The following is a 20891-nucleotide window of genomic DNA, read 5'->3' on the forward strand; positions in this document are numbered from 1 at the left end:
ACGCCCCCTTCTTCATGGGCTGCTGCTGGAAAAACACTCGATAAACATCTTTACAGGTTGTAGACCATTTTATTTGAATCAAACCTCCAGGAGGGCGTGTGCTTAGTGCATGGTCCCGCTGTGCATTGTGGGGCTTGTGGTCCGTAAAGATGCAATTAATGTTTGTATCCTTTGAGTAAGGTCGAGTTTTTCTGGCAATTATTTCGCAATGTCATTAAAAACCTTCAGTAGGTTGTGCTCAAGCAAGGCATGTCCATCACAACTGGAGTTCTGTGCCCACCGAGTCCCAAACGTTCAGAACTCTGAGCCTCGTCGTGCTGAATGGTTCTAGAACAGCTAGTCGTTAAGCACTCGGCGTAGTTGTGAGAGTTTGAATCAGTCGCATTAGGCAGTGCAGCGTCAACCGTCGGCATGCCGGGTCATAAAAATGTTTTGTCATTTTATGACCCGGCATGCCGACGGTTGACGCTGTTGACTAGCTGTTCTAGAATCATTCACCAGCTAGCATATATACGCCGTTTTGCAGATCCCAATTCATTGATTGGATCCCTATCCCTACATCTCTTGCTGCTCATTGAAACTAGAAGCAAGCCTTTGTGGAAATTTCAGGGGGTTGTCCCAGCAACGAATTATTTTGTCCTGATGATGGTCTTCATGACGACTGCATACTAGACCGAAACGTCGACACTTCCATCATCTCCAGAAGCGTTGCGTTGGCACCAACTAACATCCATTATTTATCAATGAATTTGGTTGTTTGTGATATTTAGTAGTAGTTGATGTTTAGTTGTGAACTGATGAGTAGATGTCATATATACCTCTGTTAATAACTGTTTTGCTTGAATTGATTTCTTTGTATCTGTTTCCCCAGATTTTCATTTGATGCCTTATCACTCAATATAAATTTTCTTTGAATACGATTTACTTCCTCCGTGTGTTCTCTTTCCCTTCCCTTGATTCATTCTGGCAAAACTCCAAAGTGTGATATTCTGCTGATCACACTGGAGTGTGATACGTGTGTACGACTCCTCAACTGAGATTCATTTTCTTTGAATTAAGTCCCTTGTGGCATACTTTGACCGTAAACGTCTAATGCCCAAGCCTACAAGGGTTTATTGGGTTTCCCCTGCCTATGTCACGCAGCCATCTAGTAGCACTTGAAGTACACGCCCTGGGTATAAAGTATACCACTTTACAAGGGGCTTACCAGTACAACAGATATGCCAATCAGGTGCACAACAATGTCATCATGTTTAGGGGAGAAGTACATGCACTTTAGCACTGGCTATCAGTGGTAAAGTGCTCAGAGTCCTAAGGCCAACAAAAAGAAACAGCAAAAATGGGAGGCAAAAGGGAAAAGGTTGGGGGAAGAGCACACTAAGGATGACAGGTCTAACATTGAACCTTTGGAGGTTCTCCCAAGACTACTGCAGATGGTGAGTGTGGTTCTGCTCTACTTGTTTTCTCACGCAACAAGTGATTGCATGCCCTTTCGTGGATGGTTTAACATGTTTCTACGTGGAACTTGTTCCCTTAGAATACTTTTAACCAGTGTCTCTTGATAATTGTTTGCCATTGATGTTACACAGCACAATGTTGGGAAACACACAACTCTACCTTAAATTTCTACTGCTGTCTTGAATTAGATGTTTTTAATGTTAGAGTTTGCTTTCCGTAAAACCTTAGATAAGTGATCCCACGGACACTCTCCAGAACTGAGGGTTGAAAACAAGTTGGTGCTCCTAAATTTTGCAAGATACAGTTCAGCTCACCATGAGAATGATACAAGTGCTATGGTGGCATGCCATGAAATTTATCAATGTGGTCTTAGTGTAGCGAGTCAGAAGTTAAAGTTTGTGTGTGTTCCTGTATTTGTAAACAGTTGAAATAATTATGTTATGTTTATTTCTTTGGTTTAAATTTTTTTGTAACGTGTTAATAGAATGTATTTGTAAAGTTATAAAAATGTGTATTACTAAATTAACTTATGGGGCACAAACACAGCCAGACAGGTACATGAACATGAACTCACACTCCTATGGTACTGACACACCCATACATACACTCACATGCCCATTCAACAACCCATACAGCCAGTCACACCCCCATTTGTACATGCAAACACCTAGTAACATAGACTCGTACACCCATACAGCTATTCACACACCCACTCATACACTCACACAGCCACTCACACATGAAGCCACACACTGATACTGCCACTCATACACCCAGCTAAACACTGATATATCCACTCACATATCACATAAACACACACCAAAACAACAACTCACACACACACCCATACCCTGATAAATCCACGTACAGAACCAGTCACACACCAAAACAGTCATTCACACACCCACTTATACAGCCACTGGCATACTCACTGTCACACCAATACACTCATTTGCACATTCCTTTCCATTTTAGTATTCTAGATGACATTGTAAAACATTTGCTAGAGTCTTTTTTAATACTTTATAGGTTTATTACCGTTCATTAATGTCAAACTAGTCACATGCAATGTTTTAGTTTCACTTATGTGGAGTGTGTGGCATATACACATACAAAAACAAACACTTAAACACACAATTATAAAAAAAAACATAAAACACACAGTTGGCTCTTTCTTTGACCAGATGGAGTGGTTCTATAAAGAACCGTTTTTTGAATGTCATCAGTGATGTCACTGACCACGTCATGAGTGATATAATATGTTATAACAATAATCCATATTTGTAAAGCGCGAACATATCACCCATTAAGGTTTCGGTGCGCTGGGGGCCGTCGGGGAGATTAAGCGAGCTATTGCCTAGAGTCACATGATGCTGAGCTGCTGCCAGCAACGGGAATCGAACCATGAGCCCCGCGCTCTGGAGTAACTGAGACACCTCTCATGTTAGTTCATACGCAGTGCATTGCGGGGGCGCAAGTTATACTTAGCTCAGGTAACGCACTCATTCACTCACCCAGTGACAGATCAATCAATCAATCAATCAAACATTTGTCAATCAAACATTTGTAGAGCGCACTAATCACTCGTGAGGGTTTCAAGGCGCTGAGGAGTTGGGGGTTGCAGCAACTACTCGAACAGCCATGTTTTGAGGCGTCTCCTGAAGGTCAGCAGGTCCTGAGTCTGTCGCAGATGGGTGGGGAGGGTGTTCCATGTCTTGGCGGCGAGGTAGGAGAATGATCTGCCACCGTTGGTGTCCTGTGGATGCGTGGAACGGTGGCGAGTGCGAGGTCAGCGGAGCGAAGCTGGCGGTTCGAGGTGTAGAAGGTAAGTCGTTTGTTGAGGTATGCTGGTTCGCCATTGTGGAGTGCTTTGTGGGTGTGGGTGAGGAGCTTGAAGGTGATCCTCTTGTTGACTCGGAGCCAGTGAAGGTCTCTCAGATGGGCTGTGATGTGGGTGTGGCCGGGGATGTCGAGGATATAGTCTTTTCTGGAATTTGCCCGTGGTTCCTTTGTAGAGGGCGTTGCCGTAATCTAGTCTGCTGCTGACGAGGGCCTGGGTGATCGTACTTCTGGTTCCTGTGGGGATCCATCTTTAGATCTTATGAAGCATGTGGAGGGTGTTGAAGCAGGAGGAGGAGACGGCGTTAACTTGCTGGGACATTGAGATCGATAAGTCCAGGATGAATCCCAGGTTGTGTGCTTGGTCGGTGGGTGGTGGTGCGGCTCCCAGAGTGGCCAGCCACCAGGAATCATCCCAGGTGGAGGGGGTGGTGCCAAGGAAGAGGACTTCTGTCTTATCTGAGTTCAGTTTCAGGCGCCTGTTGTTCATCCATTTGGTGACGGCCTTCATTCTTTCGTGGAGGTTGATTTTGGCGGTGGCAGTGGCGGGGTCCTTGGTGAGTGAGAGGATCAGCTGTCTGTCGTCGGCGTAGGAGATTATGTTGAGGTTGTGCGATCGGGCGATGTTGGTGAGCAGTGCCATGTAGACATTGAAAAGGGTTGGGCTAAGGGATGATCCTTAGGGTACGCCGCATGTGATCTTGGTGGCTTCAGATCGAAATGGGGGGAGGCAGACCCTCTGAGTTCTGTTCGTGAGGAAGGTGATCCATTCTAGGGCTTTGTTGCGGATCCCTGCATTGTGGAGGCATGCACGTAGGGTGCGGTGGCAGACGGTGTCGAAGGGAGCGGAGAGGTCCAGGAGGATGAGGGCCGCGGTTTCCCCGTTCTCCAGTAGGGTCCTGATGTCATCGATGGCAGCAATGAGAACGGTTTTGTTGCTGTGATTGTTGCTGAATCCAGATTGGGACGGGTCTAGGATGCTGTTCTCTTCAAGGAAGTGGGCCAGTTGCCTGTTGACGATCTTCTCGATGACTTTCACCAGGAACAGGAGCAGGGAGTTGGGCCGGAAGTTCTTGAGGTCTTTTGGGTCCGCTGTGGGTTTCTTGAGTAGGGCGTTGATCTCGACATGCTTCCAGCTTTCCGGGAAGGTGGCGGTCTCAAAGGAGCTGTTGATGATCTTCCAGAGTTGGGGTGATGGGGTGAGGGCAGGGGTCCGATGGTGAGCTGGAGTGGATGGTCTTCATGGTTTTGATGGTGTCGTTGTCATTGATGTGGGTCCAGGAGAGCAGGAGGTTGGTGAGGCTGGGGGGTGGTGAGTCTGCGTTGTTGGCGGCTGTCGGGAGGGTCTGGGTGTTGAAGCTGTCATGGATGACTGCGATCTTGTGGTGAAAGAAGGCGGCTAGGGAGTCGCATAGGTCTTGCGATGGCAGGATGTCGTTGAAGCTGGAGCTGGGGTTGGAGAGTTCCTTCACGATGTTGAAGAGCTCTTTGCTGTTGTGTGCATTGTTGTTGATGCGTTCTTTGAAGGAGGACCTTTTGATAACTAGAATGAGTTGGTGTTGTTTGCAGCTGGCCTCCTTGAGGGCTGCGTGGTTGTCGGTGTCTGTTTGTGGCGCCACTTTTTCTCGAGTCTTCGGCAAGTGTAAATATATGAAAAATAAGTAATATGCTAATTCTTTTCTTTCACAACCCCAACAACCAATTATGATATCCCCTTTGAGTAAAGATTTTGATAGCGGTTTAATTGCGTTCCTTGATGCTAAAACTCCTTTGATCTGGAGAATGGACTTCCTTGTGGTGGTACAAAGATAAATAGAATGCAGTTCCAGCTCACCAGGTCGATCATTCTATGTATGAGGGGTATTGGGCAAGACTGATCATTAATGGAGATAAAATAAATGTTGCGGCAGACATGGAGGGGGTGAGGGATTGAGCTCCATTTTTATTTGCTTTATATACAGAATCCCTAGCAATTAGGATCTTATCAGACACCCATGTTAAAAAGCTATTATAAAAACAAAATAAAATTGCATACAAATGATGTTCTAAATTTACCTCATTGGAAAACTTATATAGTTAGGGCTTTGGGTTTTACATCAGAAGTTTAAGTGGTGAATTAGGCAAGAAAATGTAGAGGGTTTTGTTTGCTTGAAGACACTTTGGAAACAATGTGAATGCAAAACTAGCTCTTGCTGGTGGTTGGAGGCCAGGGGTAAAAGAGCTAACTAGCTTTACTGCAAGCTGCAAGGGGCGTAGCTTGGTCAGTTAAATTGGAGGTGGGGGTGAGCTTCAAATGTTCTGATAATCATGCTGGAATATAATGTTTAAATACGTAATACAACAAGCAGTGTGCATGAGACTGGCCTAAGGGGCAGTAGAAAGGGAGAGGAATGCAGGTTGGTATGAGTACTCAGAGAGAAAACACAATAATTTGTTAATTCTCCAATATTTTTAAGGACTTTTCAAACAGAGAGTGAGAGAGTGCATGCATTTTTGTCTGTGTATTTAAAAATTCCTGGTGAAATCCGACTGACCTCTCACAATACCCAACTGAAAGCACATATACCCAGCTATTTATCAAGGAATATATTTATTAGGGGGTGTCACCACAAACACCCTCCTGAAGCCACACCCCTGCAAGCAACATGCCCTGGCCTCCTGTGCATTTTCTGTGGCTGACCTACCCCTAATCCGAGATAAAGCTAGAGGGTAACTGTCTCCCTCTTATAGTCTCAGAACCTGTGGTGAAGAACTAAAACTGATTGCAGGATGTTGATACCCTTGGCAAATCTGAGGCTGATGCTGGGGATATAGCTCTTCTGCTTGAGCAGGGTAAAGGGTGTGGAAAAATGAGTGTAGTGTACACCATTGTCTATGTTTGGACATGGTACCCTCAGTTTCACTATTCACCTCGGCGGGAAGAATTAATAGAAAGCTGGTGTTTTCAGCTGGAACTATCATCATATTACAGTTGACCTGCCTACATTAGTATTTCCAACATAGTTCCCATTCTTGCCCACTGTAATTTTGCAAATCTAACCCAGAAACTCACAGCAACTAAGCTATTGTGGTTTTTCCAGGGATGAGGGAAGAAATTAAAGCATCTGGCAGGAAGGGGGAGACGGAGAGAGACGAGGGATATCTAGAGAGGTGAACAACCTCTACCTATGAGCTACCCACCACCCTCTCAAATGACACCCCATCTGCTCATGTCTACTCACAGATCAGATGCAATCAACATGTAGAAGTTCACTCAGGAAGTAGAAGGGATCCCAGACAGAGGGAGAGATAATGTTTTGTCATGAGGAAACAATAGCTGGCTAGCCCCAGAGACTCGTACACATGGGATTTTACATATAACTGATACGACTGCTGCTAAACATGAACCTCTCCATCCAACATGGAGGAGGTAGTAATCTCTCCTTTCCAATCTGAGTTATACTTTAGGTGCACTGGCTTCCTCAGCATATTGCACCCCTCAGCTGAAAAGAAGTAACCCTGGGCGAAGCACTACGCTACGCTCGCGTAGTTTGCGAAGTTTGCGCAACTTCGCACTACGCGAGCTGCACGTAGCACAGTGCGAACATGCGTAGCGCAGCGTAGCGTAGTGGTCATTTTTTGCTTGTTTGCGGTCCTCTACGTCATGTTCGCGACCGCGAGCAAGCAAAATGACATCCCGGCGAGACTCTCAACGCGGGGAGGTCAGGTTTCTCATTGCAAGTGGTCGTGCATGCTCGCGACCGCTCGTGATGAGAAACTACCAGTTCGCGTTGAGAAGGCTGCCGCTCGAGTAAAAATCTACTCGAGCGGCAGAAAACAACAGCTCGCACTGTACAAGATGCCGTTTTCAATGATTGCACAGTGCCGGATGCTTGTTCGCACTGTGCAATCATTGAAAATGCATCTTGCACAGTGCGAACATGCTACTACGCAGCTCGCGTAGTGCTACGTGAAGTTCGCATAGTGCGAAGTGCACTTCGCGTAGCTTCGCATAGCGCTACTTCGCGAACTACGCCCACCCTTAAAAAGAAGGGCAGTACAGTCACTGGGACATGACTAAGAGGAGTTGTACTGTGAGTTTCCAAGAGTATGAACAAGTACCAGGTTAGCCTTCATGACCAAACCAGGAGCCTGGTAGCAGACATGTACCACACTAGGGTCTTCCAGCCCTCCTCACTCCTCGGGCACCTGAGACTCCAAGAACTTACCTTCACCATGGTTTCCAGAAGACTAAAGATTCACCTGTTCTGCACAGCTCACAGGTCTGTTGCAGTGTAAAGTTCCTGTGAAATGAATGCACCTCCCCTCAGGAGCCTGCTCACATATTAAACATACAAGATAAGGATGACATTTTACTCAATTCTTGAACCTAAATAAAATGTTTCCCAGTTCCATCATGAAGGACCCATGTCTGCAAGAGTCTGCCATGCACTGCACAATGTGCAGTAAACTATAGTATACTAAGCAATTTCCAAGCTACTGTAAAGGTTTGTAGTGAGTGGAGAAGTGTGGCTCAATGGTTAGAGCGGCAGACCCTGATGCAGAGGCCTAGCCAGGGACCAGGGTTCAATTCCCCGCCTCGGCGGGTATTGGGCTCAAAATTCCACGGACCTGATAATTCTCGCCTCGGTGCCTATTCCAATCACGGAGTCCCACTCTGCAACTCTGGGCAATAGCTTGCTTAATCCCCACAACGCTAAGGATGCCTGGCCTCCACCTTGGGGGTGCCCAGGAGTGAACACCTCACAGGGAAAGCCAGGATGGGTTCCACAGCGGTATTCGTACAAGCGCCTTAAGACCCTTACGGGTGAGTAGGGCACTAAACAAGTTTCAATTTACAATTTTTTACAATTTACAATTTTAGTGAGTAGTGTTTTACAAAAGACATTAAACATTCTAGCAGTTGGTATCATTTTGAGATTTACTAAAAAAAGTGAAAGTTACAGCCAAGGAACGGTTGGATAGTTTGAAATCTGTGATTCCAGAAAATGTAGTCATGTGAAATATTAGTGAATATTTAGTGTCCTTTTAAGCCAGACTGCTGCAGTGCACCAGTAGTGTTGCTAGAATGTCTGCATCTGAATGACCTCTTTTGGATCCACCGTGGGGCTCATGGCTTTATCCCTGTGGACAAAAAAATATATGGTATGTTTGAGAATCAAAAACCACAAAGAGTTATGATTGTTCAGCAATTAGCTACTTGACACTTAGCAGGTATTTCCCATTTTATAAATAATTTTTTGATAACCAATTCAAATCCACTGCTAACAAACTGTCACACTGTGTGAGGTCACAAATCTACTCACACCCAAGGCCAAAAGCAGGGAAAGGCATGCTGCTATCTGGCCAAACACACATTCCCTCAATCTGAATTGTTGAAATCTACTTCTGTCCTTTCTCCTTTCAGGTTTTCAGCATTATGGCACTGATTACAATTTGCAGGGTACTAGCAGGGTGCAAACTTTGCACACAATATCACAACGCAATAACGCCCTACCAGCAGTGTAACAGTATGAGTTAGACCCCTGGGAATTGGCGCTGCCAACATGGACTTGCCAGGAACTATTCCACACAGTTTTCCCCTTTTTGAGTGGAAATGCTACAATTTAACACCTGCTTGAAACAGGTGGTGAATGGGAGCTGTTGGGAAGGTGCTGAGTGGGGATGAGGGAGTGAGTTGAGAGGGTAGCAGGGAAGGGGAAAAGATGGCAAACACAAGGAGATGATGGATGGAGCGCTGAAACGTCTCAGACACTCAGCCCCAGTCACAGATCTGGGTTGAATCCATCATCATTCTTTAGCTCACTTCGCCACCTCAGTTCAGACCCTGTGCCTCATGGGAACAGTCCAGCCCAAACTGCCACGCCTGCTCTTCACTGAACCGGAAACAAGCATCCTGGGGTAGAGTGTCTGAAAAGTTTCAGTGCTCCGTCCATCATCTCCTTGTGTTTGCTTTGTTCTCCCTAAGTTGGCAGGGTATGCCCGGACGTGGGTCCCTTCCTCACTTTGCCACTGGATTCAAGCTAGCCTAGCTGATGAGGGTGTTACCCCAAAACCGGTCCCAGGATGCTTGTTTCAGGTACGTATAGAGTATTTTGGATACGTAGTCTCAGGCGAAGGCATTGGACCCAGGCCAGGTCTTGTCAGTGCTATAATCGAAGCACAAGCTCCCTAAGATAAAGTCGCTCTTAAATCTTTCATGGGAATGTGCGAGTTGTATTCTCGCTTTGTACCGGATTATGCCTCTCACATTGCATCTTTAACCAAACTGTTTAAAAAGGATGTTTTTTTCAATTGGGAGGATTCTATTAAAAATTTGTTTGAATGGGTAAAAAAACGTTTGGCAGGTTCGAAAGTGCTGAAACCTTTTGACCCTAGGTTACCGTGTTACATCACGCTTGATGCTTGCAATGATGGTTGAAGCTTTGTATTGACTCAGCAACAAGGGGTGGTTGAGAATACCGTCAGTTAAGCTTTTAGAGTATGAGGGTGGCCGAAATGTATTATTTAACAATAGAAATCAAGTTGTTAGCATGTTGGTGGGCTATCCAAAAATTCAAAGCATAAAATTGATACTTGTATAGCGCACTACTCACCCGCGAGGGTCTCAAGGCGCTTGTACGAATACCGCTGTGGAACCCATCCTGGCTTTCCCTGTGAGGTGTCCACTCCTGGGCACCCCCCAAGGTGAAGCCAGGCATCCTTAGCGTTGTGGGGGCTGTTGTGGAGATTAAGCAAGCTATTGCCCAGAGTTGCAGAGTGGGACTCCATGATTCGAATAGGCACTGTGGCGAGAAGTATCAGGTCCGTGGAATTTTTGAGGCCAAGACCCACTGAGGCGGGGAATTGAACCCTGGTCCCGGGCCAGACCTCTGCATCAGGGTCTGCCGCTCTAACCATTGAGCCACACTTCTCCGAGTTGATGATGGTGGGATGATGGTGCGGATGGAGTGGATGACACTGAAGAGAATTCTTTAATTGCTTCTGTAGATTTGGAAGGAATGTGTACTCTGATGGAACGTGAATGGAGAGATGAAATGGCCTTGAACAAAGTCATGAAAACTGTTATTGGCTGTATTTCGAAGGGCCGGCATAGAGAAATCTTTTTTAATATGTGTCAACCATTTGGGAGGTTTCTGATGAACTATTGGTTAATGATGGGTTCCTTCTTTGGAGTGATAAGTTGGTACCACCAGTGGGACTGAGGTTGAAGTTCATTGAGATGGCTCATGAAGGACATGTGGGAGCCACATTCTCTAAAAGACTATTGAGACAAACCTTATGGTGACCATCTATGGATAGATAGGTTGAATCATGTGTAGGGGGATGTATGGTGTGTTTGTCTTCTGAAAAGGGTATGATTGTGAGGAAACCCCTGTTATGATCGCCAATGTACACCAATATAGGCCTATGTAGTAGCACAACATTTTACCTGCATTTGTCCTACCATTCTCTAATTAACGGGTCTAGCGCTGATCTTTTACCTAGTTAGGTGCCGAATAAATGTTGTGTGATTTTCTTCAAAAACTAGCTTCATTTATTAAGCATGAGGATTTTAAGTATCACAGCAGGATTACCATCTTCTGATTGACTGTGGGTTTCTAAAGCGCTAGAATCGACGCCCGAAGGAGTATCTCTGCGCTGTAGACCGCTGGGGAACCCGTCCTGGCTTTCCCTGTGAGATGGTCCCTACTGGGTATCTCCAAGGTGAAACCAGGCATCCCCGGCGTATGTGGGGGGCCGTTGTGGAGATGAGGAAAGCTAATGCCCAGCGTTGCCGAGTGTGATCCCTGGTTGGAGTAGGCACCAAGATGAGAATTATCGAGTCCGTTGACCCTGGTCCAAGACATTGCCGCGTCGGGAATTGAACCCTGGTCCCGGGCCGTCCTCTGCTCCCGGGTCTGCCACCTCTAACCAGTGAGCCACACCACTCCACTGCATAATAACTCTATAAAAAAAGTCACCGCTGTCGTCATCCTTGAGTATATAAGTACTACATATTTGCTGGACAAACCAGAGGAGAAACTTCCATTCTGACATGAAACGTTGAAGTCCCTGCATGCAGACTCTCCAGGACGCAGTGGTCTGACATGCGGGCTGTCAAACTCGATACCACGAAGGGGTCCTTCATTCTCTAATTCGACCGCATACCTCCACATCTGAAAGAGCTCGAATGGCTACCATACGAGGCAAGAATAGAGCTAAAGATTGCATGTATTACATGCAAGGCAATACACCACAAAACTCCACATTACCTGGCCCAAAAAATTACGCTGTCTGGAAGCAGTAGACACTCAAGGGGATCAGCAGAATTTTTACTGAAACCAGCACTCTTCCGTAAGAAAACAACATACAATGGAGCATTCACAGGAGCTGCACCAAGGATCTGGAATTCGCTCCCACCAAATATTAGAAGAATCCCAGATGCTCCACGATTCAAAAAGGAGACTAAGGGCTAGATGTAGGTAATTGTAAATCACCGATTCGATAATACCGAATTTTACCGATTCGTTTTTTTCCAATTGGTAAGATTCGGTATTTACCGAATCAGTAATTACCGATTCCGTATTTGCTATTCATTCCTATGGGCCTGGGGGCCCATAGGAATGAATGTCAATTACGGAATCGGTAAATACCGATTCGGTAAAATTGGGAAAAAGTCAAGGGTGGCAGGGTGTCACTTTGACACCCTGCTGCACCCCTGATTAGTGCTTGTGTGCACATGTGGCACACACACATGCCCTAAGGGCATGTGTGTCTGTCACATGGCACAGGTGTAAATGCACATATTTGCATTTACACAGGAATTCCTAATTTACCACCAACCAATAGTTGGTGGTAAATAACGAATCCTTAAAGCACAAAAGTACTCTTTAAAGTGCTTCCTACATCTCATTTACCGATTCGGTAAATACCGAATCGGTAAATGATGATTCGGTAAATACAGAATCGGTAAATACCGATTCGTTATTTACCGAATTGGTAAATTTGACACCTACATAGGAAAAGGCTATTACCGGTCGTTAACGGCCGATTTCGGCCGTTACCAAACGGTAAAAGCCTACCTACATCTGGCCCTTAGTTCTTTCTGATTGGGTAAATTTCTCCCATGACATTCAACAGGGATTTCTAAAACTTTTGAGAAATCTTCAGTCATCCCGGATATCATCTTCTCTCCGCAGTTCAAGTAAGCTACTGTGAGCAGCACTATCATACTCCTAATAGCAGAACAAAGAATCTGTTCACGTCTTAACCACTTCGGCACTGATGACGAGCTCAGCTCGTCATCAGTTGCGCCGCTCGCACGCTGATGACGAGCTGAGCTCGTCATGTAATGCGCGTTTTTTAAAACCGCCGCGTACAGCGGGAAAAGACGCCGCGCGCATGCGGTGAGCTCTAATGGCAATCTCCAGCTAAGGGGTTACAGTTAGTCCCTCCACTAACCAACAGTGATGTTGTCTACGGTCAGGTACCTCAACCAATCCACAGTGATAGTTGACTAGGCTAGCAATACTATAACCAATGTGGATATCTAAGACCTCAAGAGTGGCATTATTTTAAATTTAACTATGATATGACATGCTTTACTAAAAACTATTGATTCTTTTATTATTCATTTTATGTGATTTGTATATAGATAAGCACATGCCAATGTTATGTCAATGTTATTGGAATGCATATACATGTTCTTGACGTTATAGAATTATATTTCTGTGGAATTTAAAAGCGATTGAAATGTAAAGCGCTCTGACACCATCATTTTGGGTGTTGTTTGCGCTACAGAAAACACCAAATAAATAAATAAATAAAATAAAATGGGGTTTGTTCTTTGCTAGGGGGATTCTTGGCTTTACACCTTTATATATATATATATGCTAGGTACACTGACATACATTTAGATAGGATTCAAATAGTAGGAGTACGCCTGATTATTGCTATGTATCTATATGTCGTTATATATTCACTGTTTTAGCACCATGGTAGAACCCTACCTTTTATTAACTGTGTTGGCGCTCGCAACCTTATATATCTGTGTCTGTCTAATGGTTGTTGAAGCGGACATATTTTATACTAGAATGTCATGTCGACCTGGTAAGTACACCCACTTGCCAGACCCTAACCTTCCCTTTTATTACATATAGGTCACCCCTAAGGTAGGCGCAAGGTAACCCTGTAGGCAGGGTGCTGTGTACGTTAAAGGTAGGACATGTACTGGTGTGGTTGACATGTCTTGGTCGTGAATTACAGTGTAATTTGTTTTTTACAACTGCAAGGCTATCTGTCTCATAGGAATTAATGGGAGTTTTCCTTATAACATCTTATAAGCATAACTTCCCATTGGGACAAGATAGGGAAATGGAGTTTAGTATGCATGGACTCAAAATGTAAAAGTGCATCTTTTTGTAAAGATGATTTTAGAGAGCATGTATTTTCTTGCTTAGCCATTCTGTGTGCCTCTGCTGGGTTTGTGGATTGACTATCTGGCTTTGGAGTGACAGGGGCTGGGGATGTGCAGTGGCTCCAGAGAGTCTGGATGAGTCACGTCTGCGCTGAATAGACCTGGGCTGCATTTAGAGTAGTGGGAGGAGATTTCCTTGCACCTGAGTGGGCCTGGTCTTCCTTGCACAATGCTGTCTCCACCTCCTGCCAGGAAGCTGGGCCAGAGAGGACTAAACTCGTTTGGACTAAGCACAGTCACTCTCTGCCTGAGAGAAACAAAGGGATTTTGAGTATAAATATTGGGGCCCAGAGATCCCAGAATTTTAGAACTCGCTGAAGTCAAGGAACCTACCAAGAAGAAGTGCTGGAAGAACTGCCAGGAGGAGTTCTGCCCCTTTGCAGTGTTGTTGCTTTGTTGGGTTAGCCTGCAGTTTCTGCTTTTGCCTTGGGCAGTGAAAGGACCAGACTGAACTTTTTTTTACTTGTGCTGGGTATCTCCAAGGGCTTGAATCAGAGCTTGCCTCCTGTTCAGAAGTATCTGGGACTGCAAAGTCTTCACCAACTTCTGGGTACCGCTTCTGGAACTGTTGTTTCAGTTGCCACAGAGAAGGGAAACAAAACCGACTCCGTCACCGACTCTGTCGCTGGCTCTGTGTCCTGACGGCACTGCAGAAGGCACCGTCCGCATCTTGCACGGCAACCCTGATCTCACCAACAACGACGACCGCCACCACCGAGCTGCTTCTTGCACCATGACCCGTGGGCACAGCACTATGCACTGCCTCGCTTTACTTCTCCATCCTGGTCTGACCAATGCTGTCACTGCTGCTGACTTCGACACCCATGACCACATCGTGGCTACCGACACCAGCTCCCGATAACTGACTCTGTCCCTTGCACCGCAACCTGCCAGCACCGCATCAAGCACCACCTCGCCCTACACCATAAGCCTTGGTCTCACCAACGCCATCTGGACAATCGTCACTGAGCCGTTGCCTGCACCGCTTCCATTTTGCAACGCAACCGCGATGGACTAAGGTACCTACTTGGACAAAGGTACCTACCTCTGCCAACTAGAGACCCCCATTTCTAACAGGGGGCTTGTGAGCTAGCTGGTCTACAGGCACACATATTCTTTGGGGCTGTCTGGAATAAATCTGGACACCAATCACATAGTTTATGTTGTCTAAACATGCAGATCCTATATAGATTTATCGAAATTACATGACACCACCCTTGCAAGCTATTGAATATCCTGAAAGAGCCTGGAGGAAGATTAGGGTGAATCTGATAGGTCCATTTCACAGGTTGCAGAGCCAGTTTTGCTTTGCTTTGGTAGTAGTCGATTTGTACTTGAAGTGGCCAGAAGTTTAGTTTGTTCCTGAACCTAACACCAAGGCAGTAGTTGATTTTATCAGGGAACTTTTCCTCAGGGAAGGTTTCCCTCGATATTTGATTTCTGATAATGGTGTTCGATTTGTCAATGGCGTGGTTGGAGATTTTCTTAAATCTGGAGATGTCAAGCATTTAAAGACATCTTTTTATCATTCCCAAACCATTGGCCAGCTGGAACGTATAAATCATGTGTTGGTCCATTGTGTCCAGTCGGCTGTCAACAACAAGTGTGTAGTTGTCAATGGGGTAAGGTCTATGTTGTGGTTTTACAGAAACACTCCTCAGTCCACCACTCATGTTTCTCCTTTTCAGATGTTGAGAACAAAGAAGCCAGCCACCAAGAAGACTTGCCCAGGGTGGATGAGCAAATGGGTCAAGTTTGGAATGGATGCTAATGTTTGTGATGCTGATGCAAGAACTAATGTGGAAGTGGCCAAGTTGAAACCTAAAGTGAATTTTGATAATTGCAATTGTGTTAAGATGTGTACATTTAAAGTAGGTGATTATGTTTTCTTTAAAAGGGGTGGTTTTGTTCATAAAAGTGGTGGCAAGTTTGATGGAACGTTCGTGGTTGACAAAGTATGTGGAAATGCTGTGAGTGTATGTGGGTCTAATTGGGGGAATGTGGAAAGAGTGGTCAAATCCGTACATGGGTCAGGCTCAGAAGAGTTAAGTGTTTCCGTGAAAATTCAGGTGCAATGAAGATGGGAAGTCCTGGAAGTGATGTTCAGATGAAAGACAGGAAAGGGGTATCTGATGTCTGTGAAGTGGAAGCAGAAATTGTGTTATGTAGGAGTGGGCGTTGTTCAAAGTTACCTGTCATGTTCACGCAGTGACCCAAGAATTTTCCATTCCTTAGCTGAGCTCGCCTGTCAGGTTCAGGCAGTGTCCCTAGGATCTTACACAGCAAACCAGATGTCGCACCTCAGCCCACTCACACAGAAAACCCCCGGAAATGAACATTACAGAATTGCATGTTTTCTATAGACCCCCGAATATGTTCAATCTGTAAATGTTCATCCTATAAACAGTCATCCATACAGATTAGAGGGGCATTGCTTTACCGTGTCTTTTCTGTATCCTCTATTGTGTCAGGTAGCCGCATCTTGAGGGTCTCATGAAGGCAATAAGTTATCAAGCCGCTGACAATGGCCACTGAGCAGTAGATGACCTGCGGCAGAGGCTTCCATACTTCATCCAGGAGCAAGACCAGTGGAGACACAGTCGCGCCTATACGGCCAAGGAATGAGCTGAACCCACAACCATTGTGCCTGGAAGAACAGAGAGCAAGAATAGCCTGAAGACAAGGGTATCCAACTCGGTTTGGGGCAATTTATATTATAGTGTGTTGTAAGAATGTTCTAACATGAATGCACTCACACATCATCTTCTTCCTCAACATTATTTTAGATCTGCATCTCTATAGTTATTTATATCCTGCAACAGAAACTTTGTGCACACCTTTTGCCGAAAAGGAAGACAATAAAATGTATTGTTCTGCGAGTATGTCCTGCAATTTTCCCTGGTATCCATTTTAAACAAAGTTATAACTCTTCAGAATCATTATTTATATTGCATTCGCTGTGATAAGTCTACCACTTCCATTCTTCTCTCTTTAGTCCATCCCATTGATCCATGCCTCCATATTATCATGCCCATTTTGCTGCTTTTGTTATGTTAAAAATTTAAACCATATTGTCTCATTCATCATATTCTGAATTGCATGGGATAGTATAATAAAGTTTGCAGTAGTGTGTACTTTCAAAAAAGCCGGTGATAATTTCCGGCTAGCAGGGCTGGCACTGACTTTTCTTTGTTCCATTGTCACACATGCAATCCAGTCTAGCACTCACCTTTTAGGTCTCGTCTGCGAAAAGCGCACTCTCGCTGAGAGAACTATAGTCGTCGGCTCAGCCGACAGCGAGTGGAGACAAGAGCTGGCCACGCGCACCATTAAGAAGCATGGTAGAGTCGGGTTCCGACGCGCGCCTTGGGATTGGGTCGCGCGCGCGTGTTTCTGCCGTAGAGAGCTTTCGACGCGCGCCTTGGGATTGGGTCGCATGCATGTGTTTCTGCCGTAGAGAACTTTCGACGCGCGGCTTGTCTTTCCTTGCCCTCTTTCTCACCTCGCTCCTCCACCCCACTCTCTCTGCTGAACCCCTCGCCCCTCCCTTCCAAACATTCATGAGACTCCCAAAGCTTGCAAGATCTCTGCCTTGATTGAAAGGCAGCTAGTGGGATATGGATGTTGCTCCCAGACGTGAAAGAGCGACATGATTTTCTACAGAACACGCAGCAAGGCAAACCTTGTTTGGCGAGTGACGGTTCAATTACGTATTTACTGGAGTAGTGAACAGGCTCAGGTTCATTCACAAACAATGTTTATATACCAATTGCAAATACATTTTTTTTAATGCAAAGCATTGTCATTTACAATGCCAGTAACTCAAACTTTAATGCTGCGAGACCTTTTGCATTGCAAATGCTTGTTTTATGACCCAGCCCACATCCAGTTGGTGGTAGTACTGAAACCAGCTGAGATATATGTCTAGAGGATGTATGACATTACAACGCATGCTTTTACCACGCATGCCTTTACAACGCGGTTTTTACAACGTATACCTTTACAACGCATAGTGCTTTGGGGCGCTGGATAGTGAATAGTTTAATTTACTATTCCAACTCCAGTCCCCGTGGATAGTAGGGAAGGTGTTGGATAGTAAATTAAACCTATTCCCTATCCTAGAGTGCCCGCCAGCGCAATGCGTTGTAATGGTTTGCGTTGTAAAAGTTGCGTCGTAAAGGCACTGCGTGGTAAAAGTTGCGTTGTAAAGGATGTTTCCCATGTCTAGATATATTAATTCTTCTGTTGAATAAAGTTTTCGACTTATACACTTCCAATTTCCAATTTGCAAACTGTTGGTAAAGTCTACCAAATGTTTACACTTATCCTCTGTGTTTAGGTATACACATTAAAATCTGCACTCATACTTTTCAAAAAAACTTGATACTATTTTGTTACATCAGCCACAACCTCTTATATACATCATAATTATCCTTGTCCAATAGAATTTGTTTTACCACTGTGTTGATTTGTTTATGGAAAAGGAAAAAAATTGCTGTCTGCTTCTGCTGGGTCAGTTGCACGTGCGCCAAGAAATTCTTGCCTGGTCCATGGACGTCATTTTGGGTTGCCAGTGGTGGCAGCTGTGGCCCCTGGCTTGCCCCTTGTGTCCCCTGGCATTGTTTTTGCAACCCCAAGCTTCAGACATGGCAAAATCAGTGCTACAAAACCAGGGGCAGCTCGTCCTTATGGACATCGTTTGGGGCGCGGATCTCCTTTAAAAAAAATCATTTTTGTTTATTACACATATATGCCCACATGCATCAAAGGGAATTGCATTCGCAAACGGTGCGAATCGCAAAATTCGGCCGTTAGCAAATGCAATTTCATTTTTTGGATGCATCATTTTTTTTTTTTTTTTCGCAATTTAAAGAATCGCAATTATGTTGAGATTTCTTGAATTGCGAGGTCATTTAAGAAATCGCAATGTGTGATTTCTTAAATGCAATGGATTAATAATTTTTTTGGGCGAATTCGCAAATTGGAAGGGGTAAATTACCATGAAGTCAACCTTCATGGTAATTTGCGAAAACTTTCAAAAATGCACCAAAGTGCATTTTTGAAAATGTCATTTTACACACACACATGCCCTTAGGGCATGTGTGTGTGAAAAATGTACTTAAAGATACATTTCAGGGGTGTAGGGGGGGTCCTTTGAACCCTCCCTACACCCTTGAAATGGCATTCTCATTTTGCGATTCCTTAATTGCGAATCGCAAAATGAGAATGCCTTCCCATTGATTCCTATGGGCCTCTAGGCCCATAGGAATCAATGTAAAGTGATTCCTTATTTGCGATTCGCAAAATTGGGAATCGCAAATAAGGAAAAATAAGAAATCGCAAAAATATATGCGAATTTTTAATGCATAGGTATTTGCGATTTCTAGATTGCGATTCCTTAATTTTCGCAATTTAGGAATCGCAAATACCAACAAGGATGCATGTGGGCAATAGTAAATAATAGTATATTATTCAATATTAATGTAATTAAAATGTAGTACAATTAACTTAATATGACCCTCCACAGTTGCTTTTGAGCTGTTTGAGCTAGAAACAATTTGTTTTTGCAAAAATCTGCAGATTATGCAGTTGATGATTGATTATGTGGCAAATGTGGCAAATCTATAATTATGCAAAAATTGCCACAGCCGCACAATCGCATAATTCCAGTGGCCCTGATTATAGTTGTATTCTTGTAAAGATGCTACAGCGCTTCCAACAACCATGGCTGTTTTGGCTTTTTCTTCCACTATAGCCCCCCTTTCATCCTGACTCAACTTTAACAAGACTTATCAGTGAAATGGGGACTGCGCAATCCTTATTTATTTTGAAAATATGTGGCGTTCAACCTGAGGAATCCACCTGTTTGAAAGTTAAGGGGTCCCCAGAAAAAATTGGAACTAGAATGACCAATTACCACAATCATCTACAAGATCCCAGTTACACTGCTCTTTCAAACCCCTCACAATCTCCATACAACAAAGGCATTCAAGAAATGCTGTTGTATGACTCTCAATGGAGCCTTTAGTATGGATACCAAATTCTAAAGCTGATTATTCATTTGCCTGGGCGGTAAATTCCGTTCCGCTCGCAGAATTTGTGGAATGTGGGTAATTTTGCGTTCTGCGGAAATGCCCAAAATTCCGCGATCCGCGGCTTTGCGGAATTTTTAAGTTATTCTCTGTTATGACATGGCAAGGGCAGAAAAATAAAAGGTTGCTCCCCATTGCTGCTCCACCATAAACGAATTCCAGGCTGTTCTGACATGGCAGAGAGCCTATCCGTAATGTGCCCTCTGTTTGATGGAGGACAAAGAGCACAGGTTTGGGCTGGGATGGGAGGGGACGACATACAGGGTGATGGGGATTGGAGGCAGGACACCTTGTATTATTTTCAAATATTAAGTAGAAGTGGATCGAGTGTAGTAGTGTGGGTGGGTGATAGCACACCATGTTTTTTTATAAATTTTGGTGCGTGGACCATATGTAATAGATAAGTAGCAAAAGACTTTATATTACTTAAATATATGCGTGGGTGGAGGTTTGATTGAGGGTGGTGTGGGTGGGAGGCAGGTCATCAATTAATTTTTTTATTTGGATGGGTGTTATGGGTAAGGTAGAGAGTGGAGTTGAGTGGCAAGATACTATGGGCCCAATTTGTATATGTTGGCGGTGACAGACTTCCCTCCCGGCCCACATAGTGGCCTTCTTGCCCAGTCTACAAGCAGCCTGACCTTGAGTTTGGCCATGGCAGAGACTACTCTGCCTTCGCCGTGGCCATATTTCTCTAAAGGTCCTTGGGAGCAAGTGCCCTCGGATAAATGGCTACATGTCTGCCCGCCCAATTTAGATGGGTGCACATGTAGACATTTGTTACTGTTTATCACCAATAGGCAAAACCTGTTGGTAAAAATCATCATAATGCTCCCCCTGCCATTAGAGAAGACTCCCATGGCAGGGGGGCATTACTTTTTTTAAATCTGTTTCGGGATTTTCTTTTTATAAAGAAAAAAAGAATACTCTGTTCTACAGGACTCCATCCCGCTGACACAGCCGGATGTATGACACTACATCGCATGCTTTTACCACGCATGCCTTTACAACGCGGTTTTTACAATGCATGCCTTTACAACGCA

At 44.7% G+C, this 20891-nt stretch overlaps 2 protein-coding genes across 2 annotated transcripts in view; one reads left to right on the forward strand and one right to left on the reverse strand.

Annotated features, from left to right (window-relative positions):
* Positions 1-8211: 8211 nt before the first annotated feature.
* Positions 8212-20891, reverse strand: part of LOC144755680 (solute carrier family 22 member 7-like) — a 177675-nt gene continuing 164995 nt past the window's right edge. The window contains exons 9-10 of the mRNA XM_078644851.1: positions 16197-16403; positions 8212-8421 (exon numbers count right to left, since the gene is read on the reverse strand). Coding sequence (XP_078500977.1) covers positions 8361-8421; positions 16197-16403 — 268 coding nt within the window. The 3' untranslated portion in view covers positions 8212-8360. The remainder of the gene's footprint in view (positions 8422-16196; positions 16404-20891) is intronic.
* Positions 16227-20891, forward strand: part of LOC144755679 (uncharacterized) — a 274169-nt gene continuing 269504 nt past the window's right edge. The window contains exon 1 of the transcript XR_013594953.1: positions 16227-16453. The gene's annotated coding sequence lies outside the window, so the exon portion shown is untranslated. The remainder of the gene's footprint in view (positions 16454-20891) is intronic.

This window comes from Lissotriton helveticus, chromosome 5_1 (assembly GCF_964261635.1).
Source record: "Lissotriton helveticus chromosome 5_1, aLisHel1.1, whole genome shotgun sequence".
Taxonomy (NCBI): domain Eukaryota; kingdom Metazoa; phylum Chordata; class Amphibia; order Caudata; family Salamandridae; genus Lissotriton; species Lissotriton helveticus.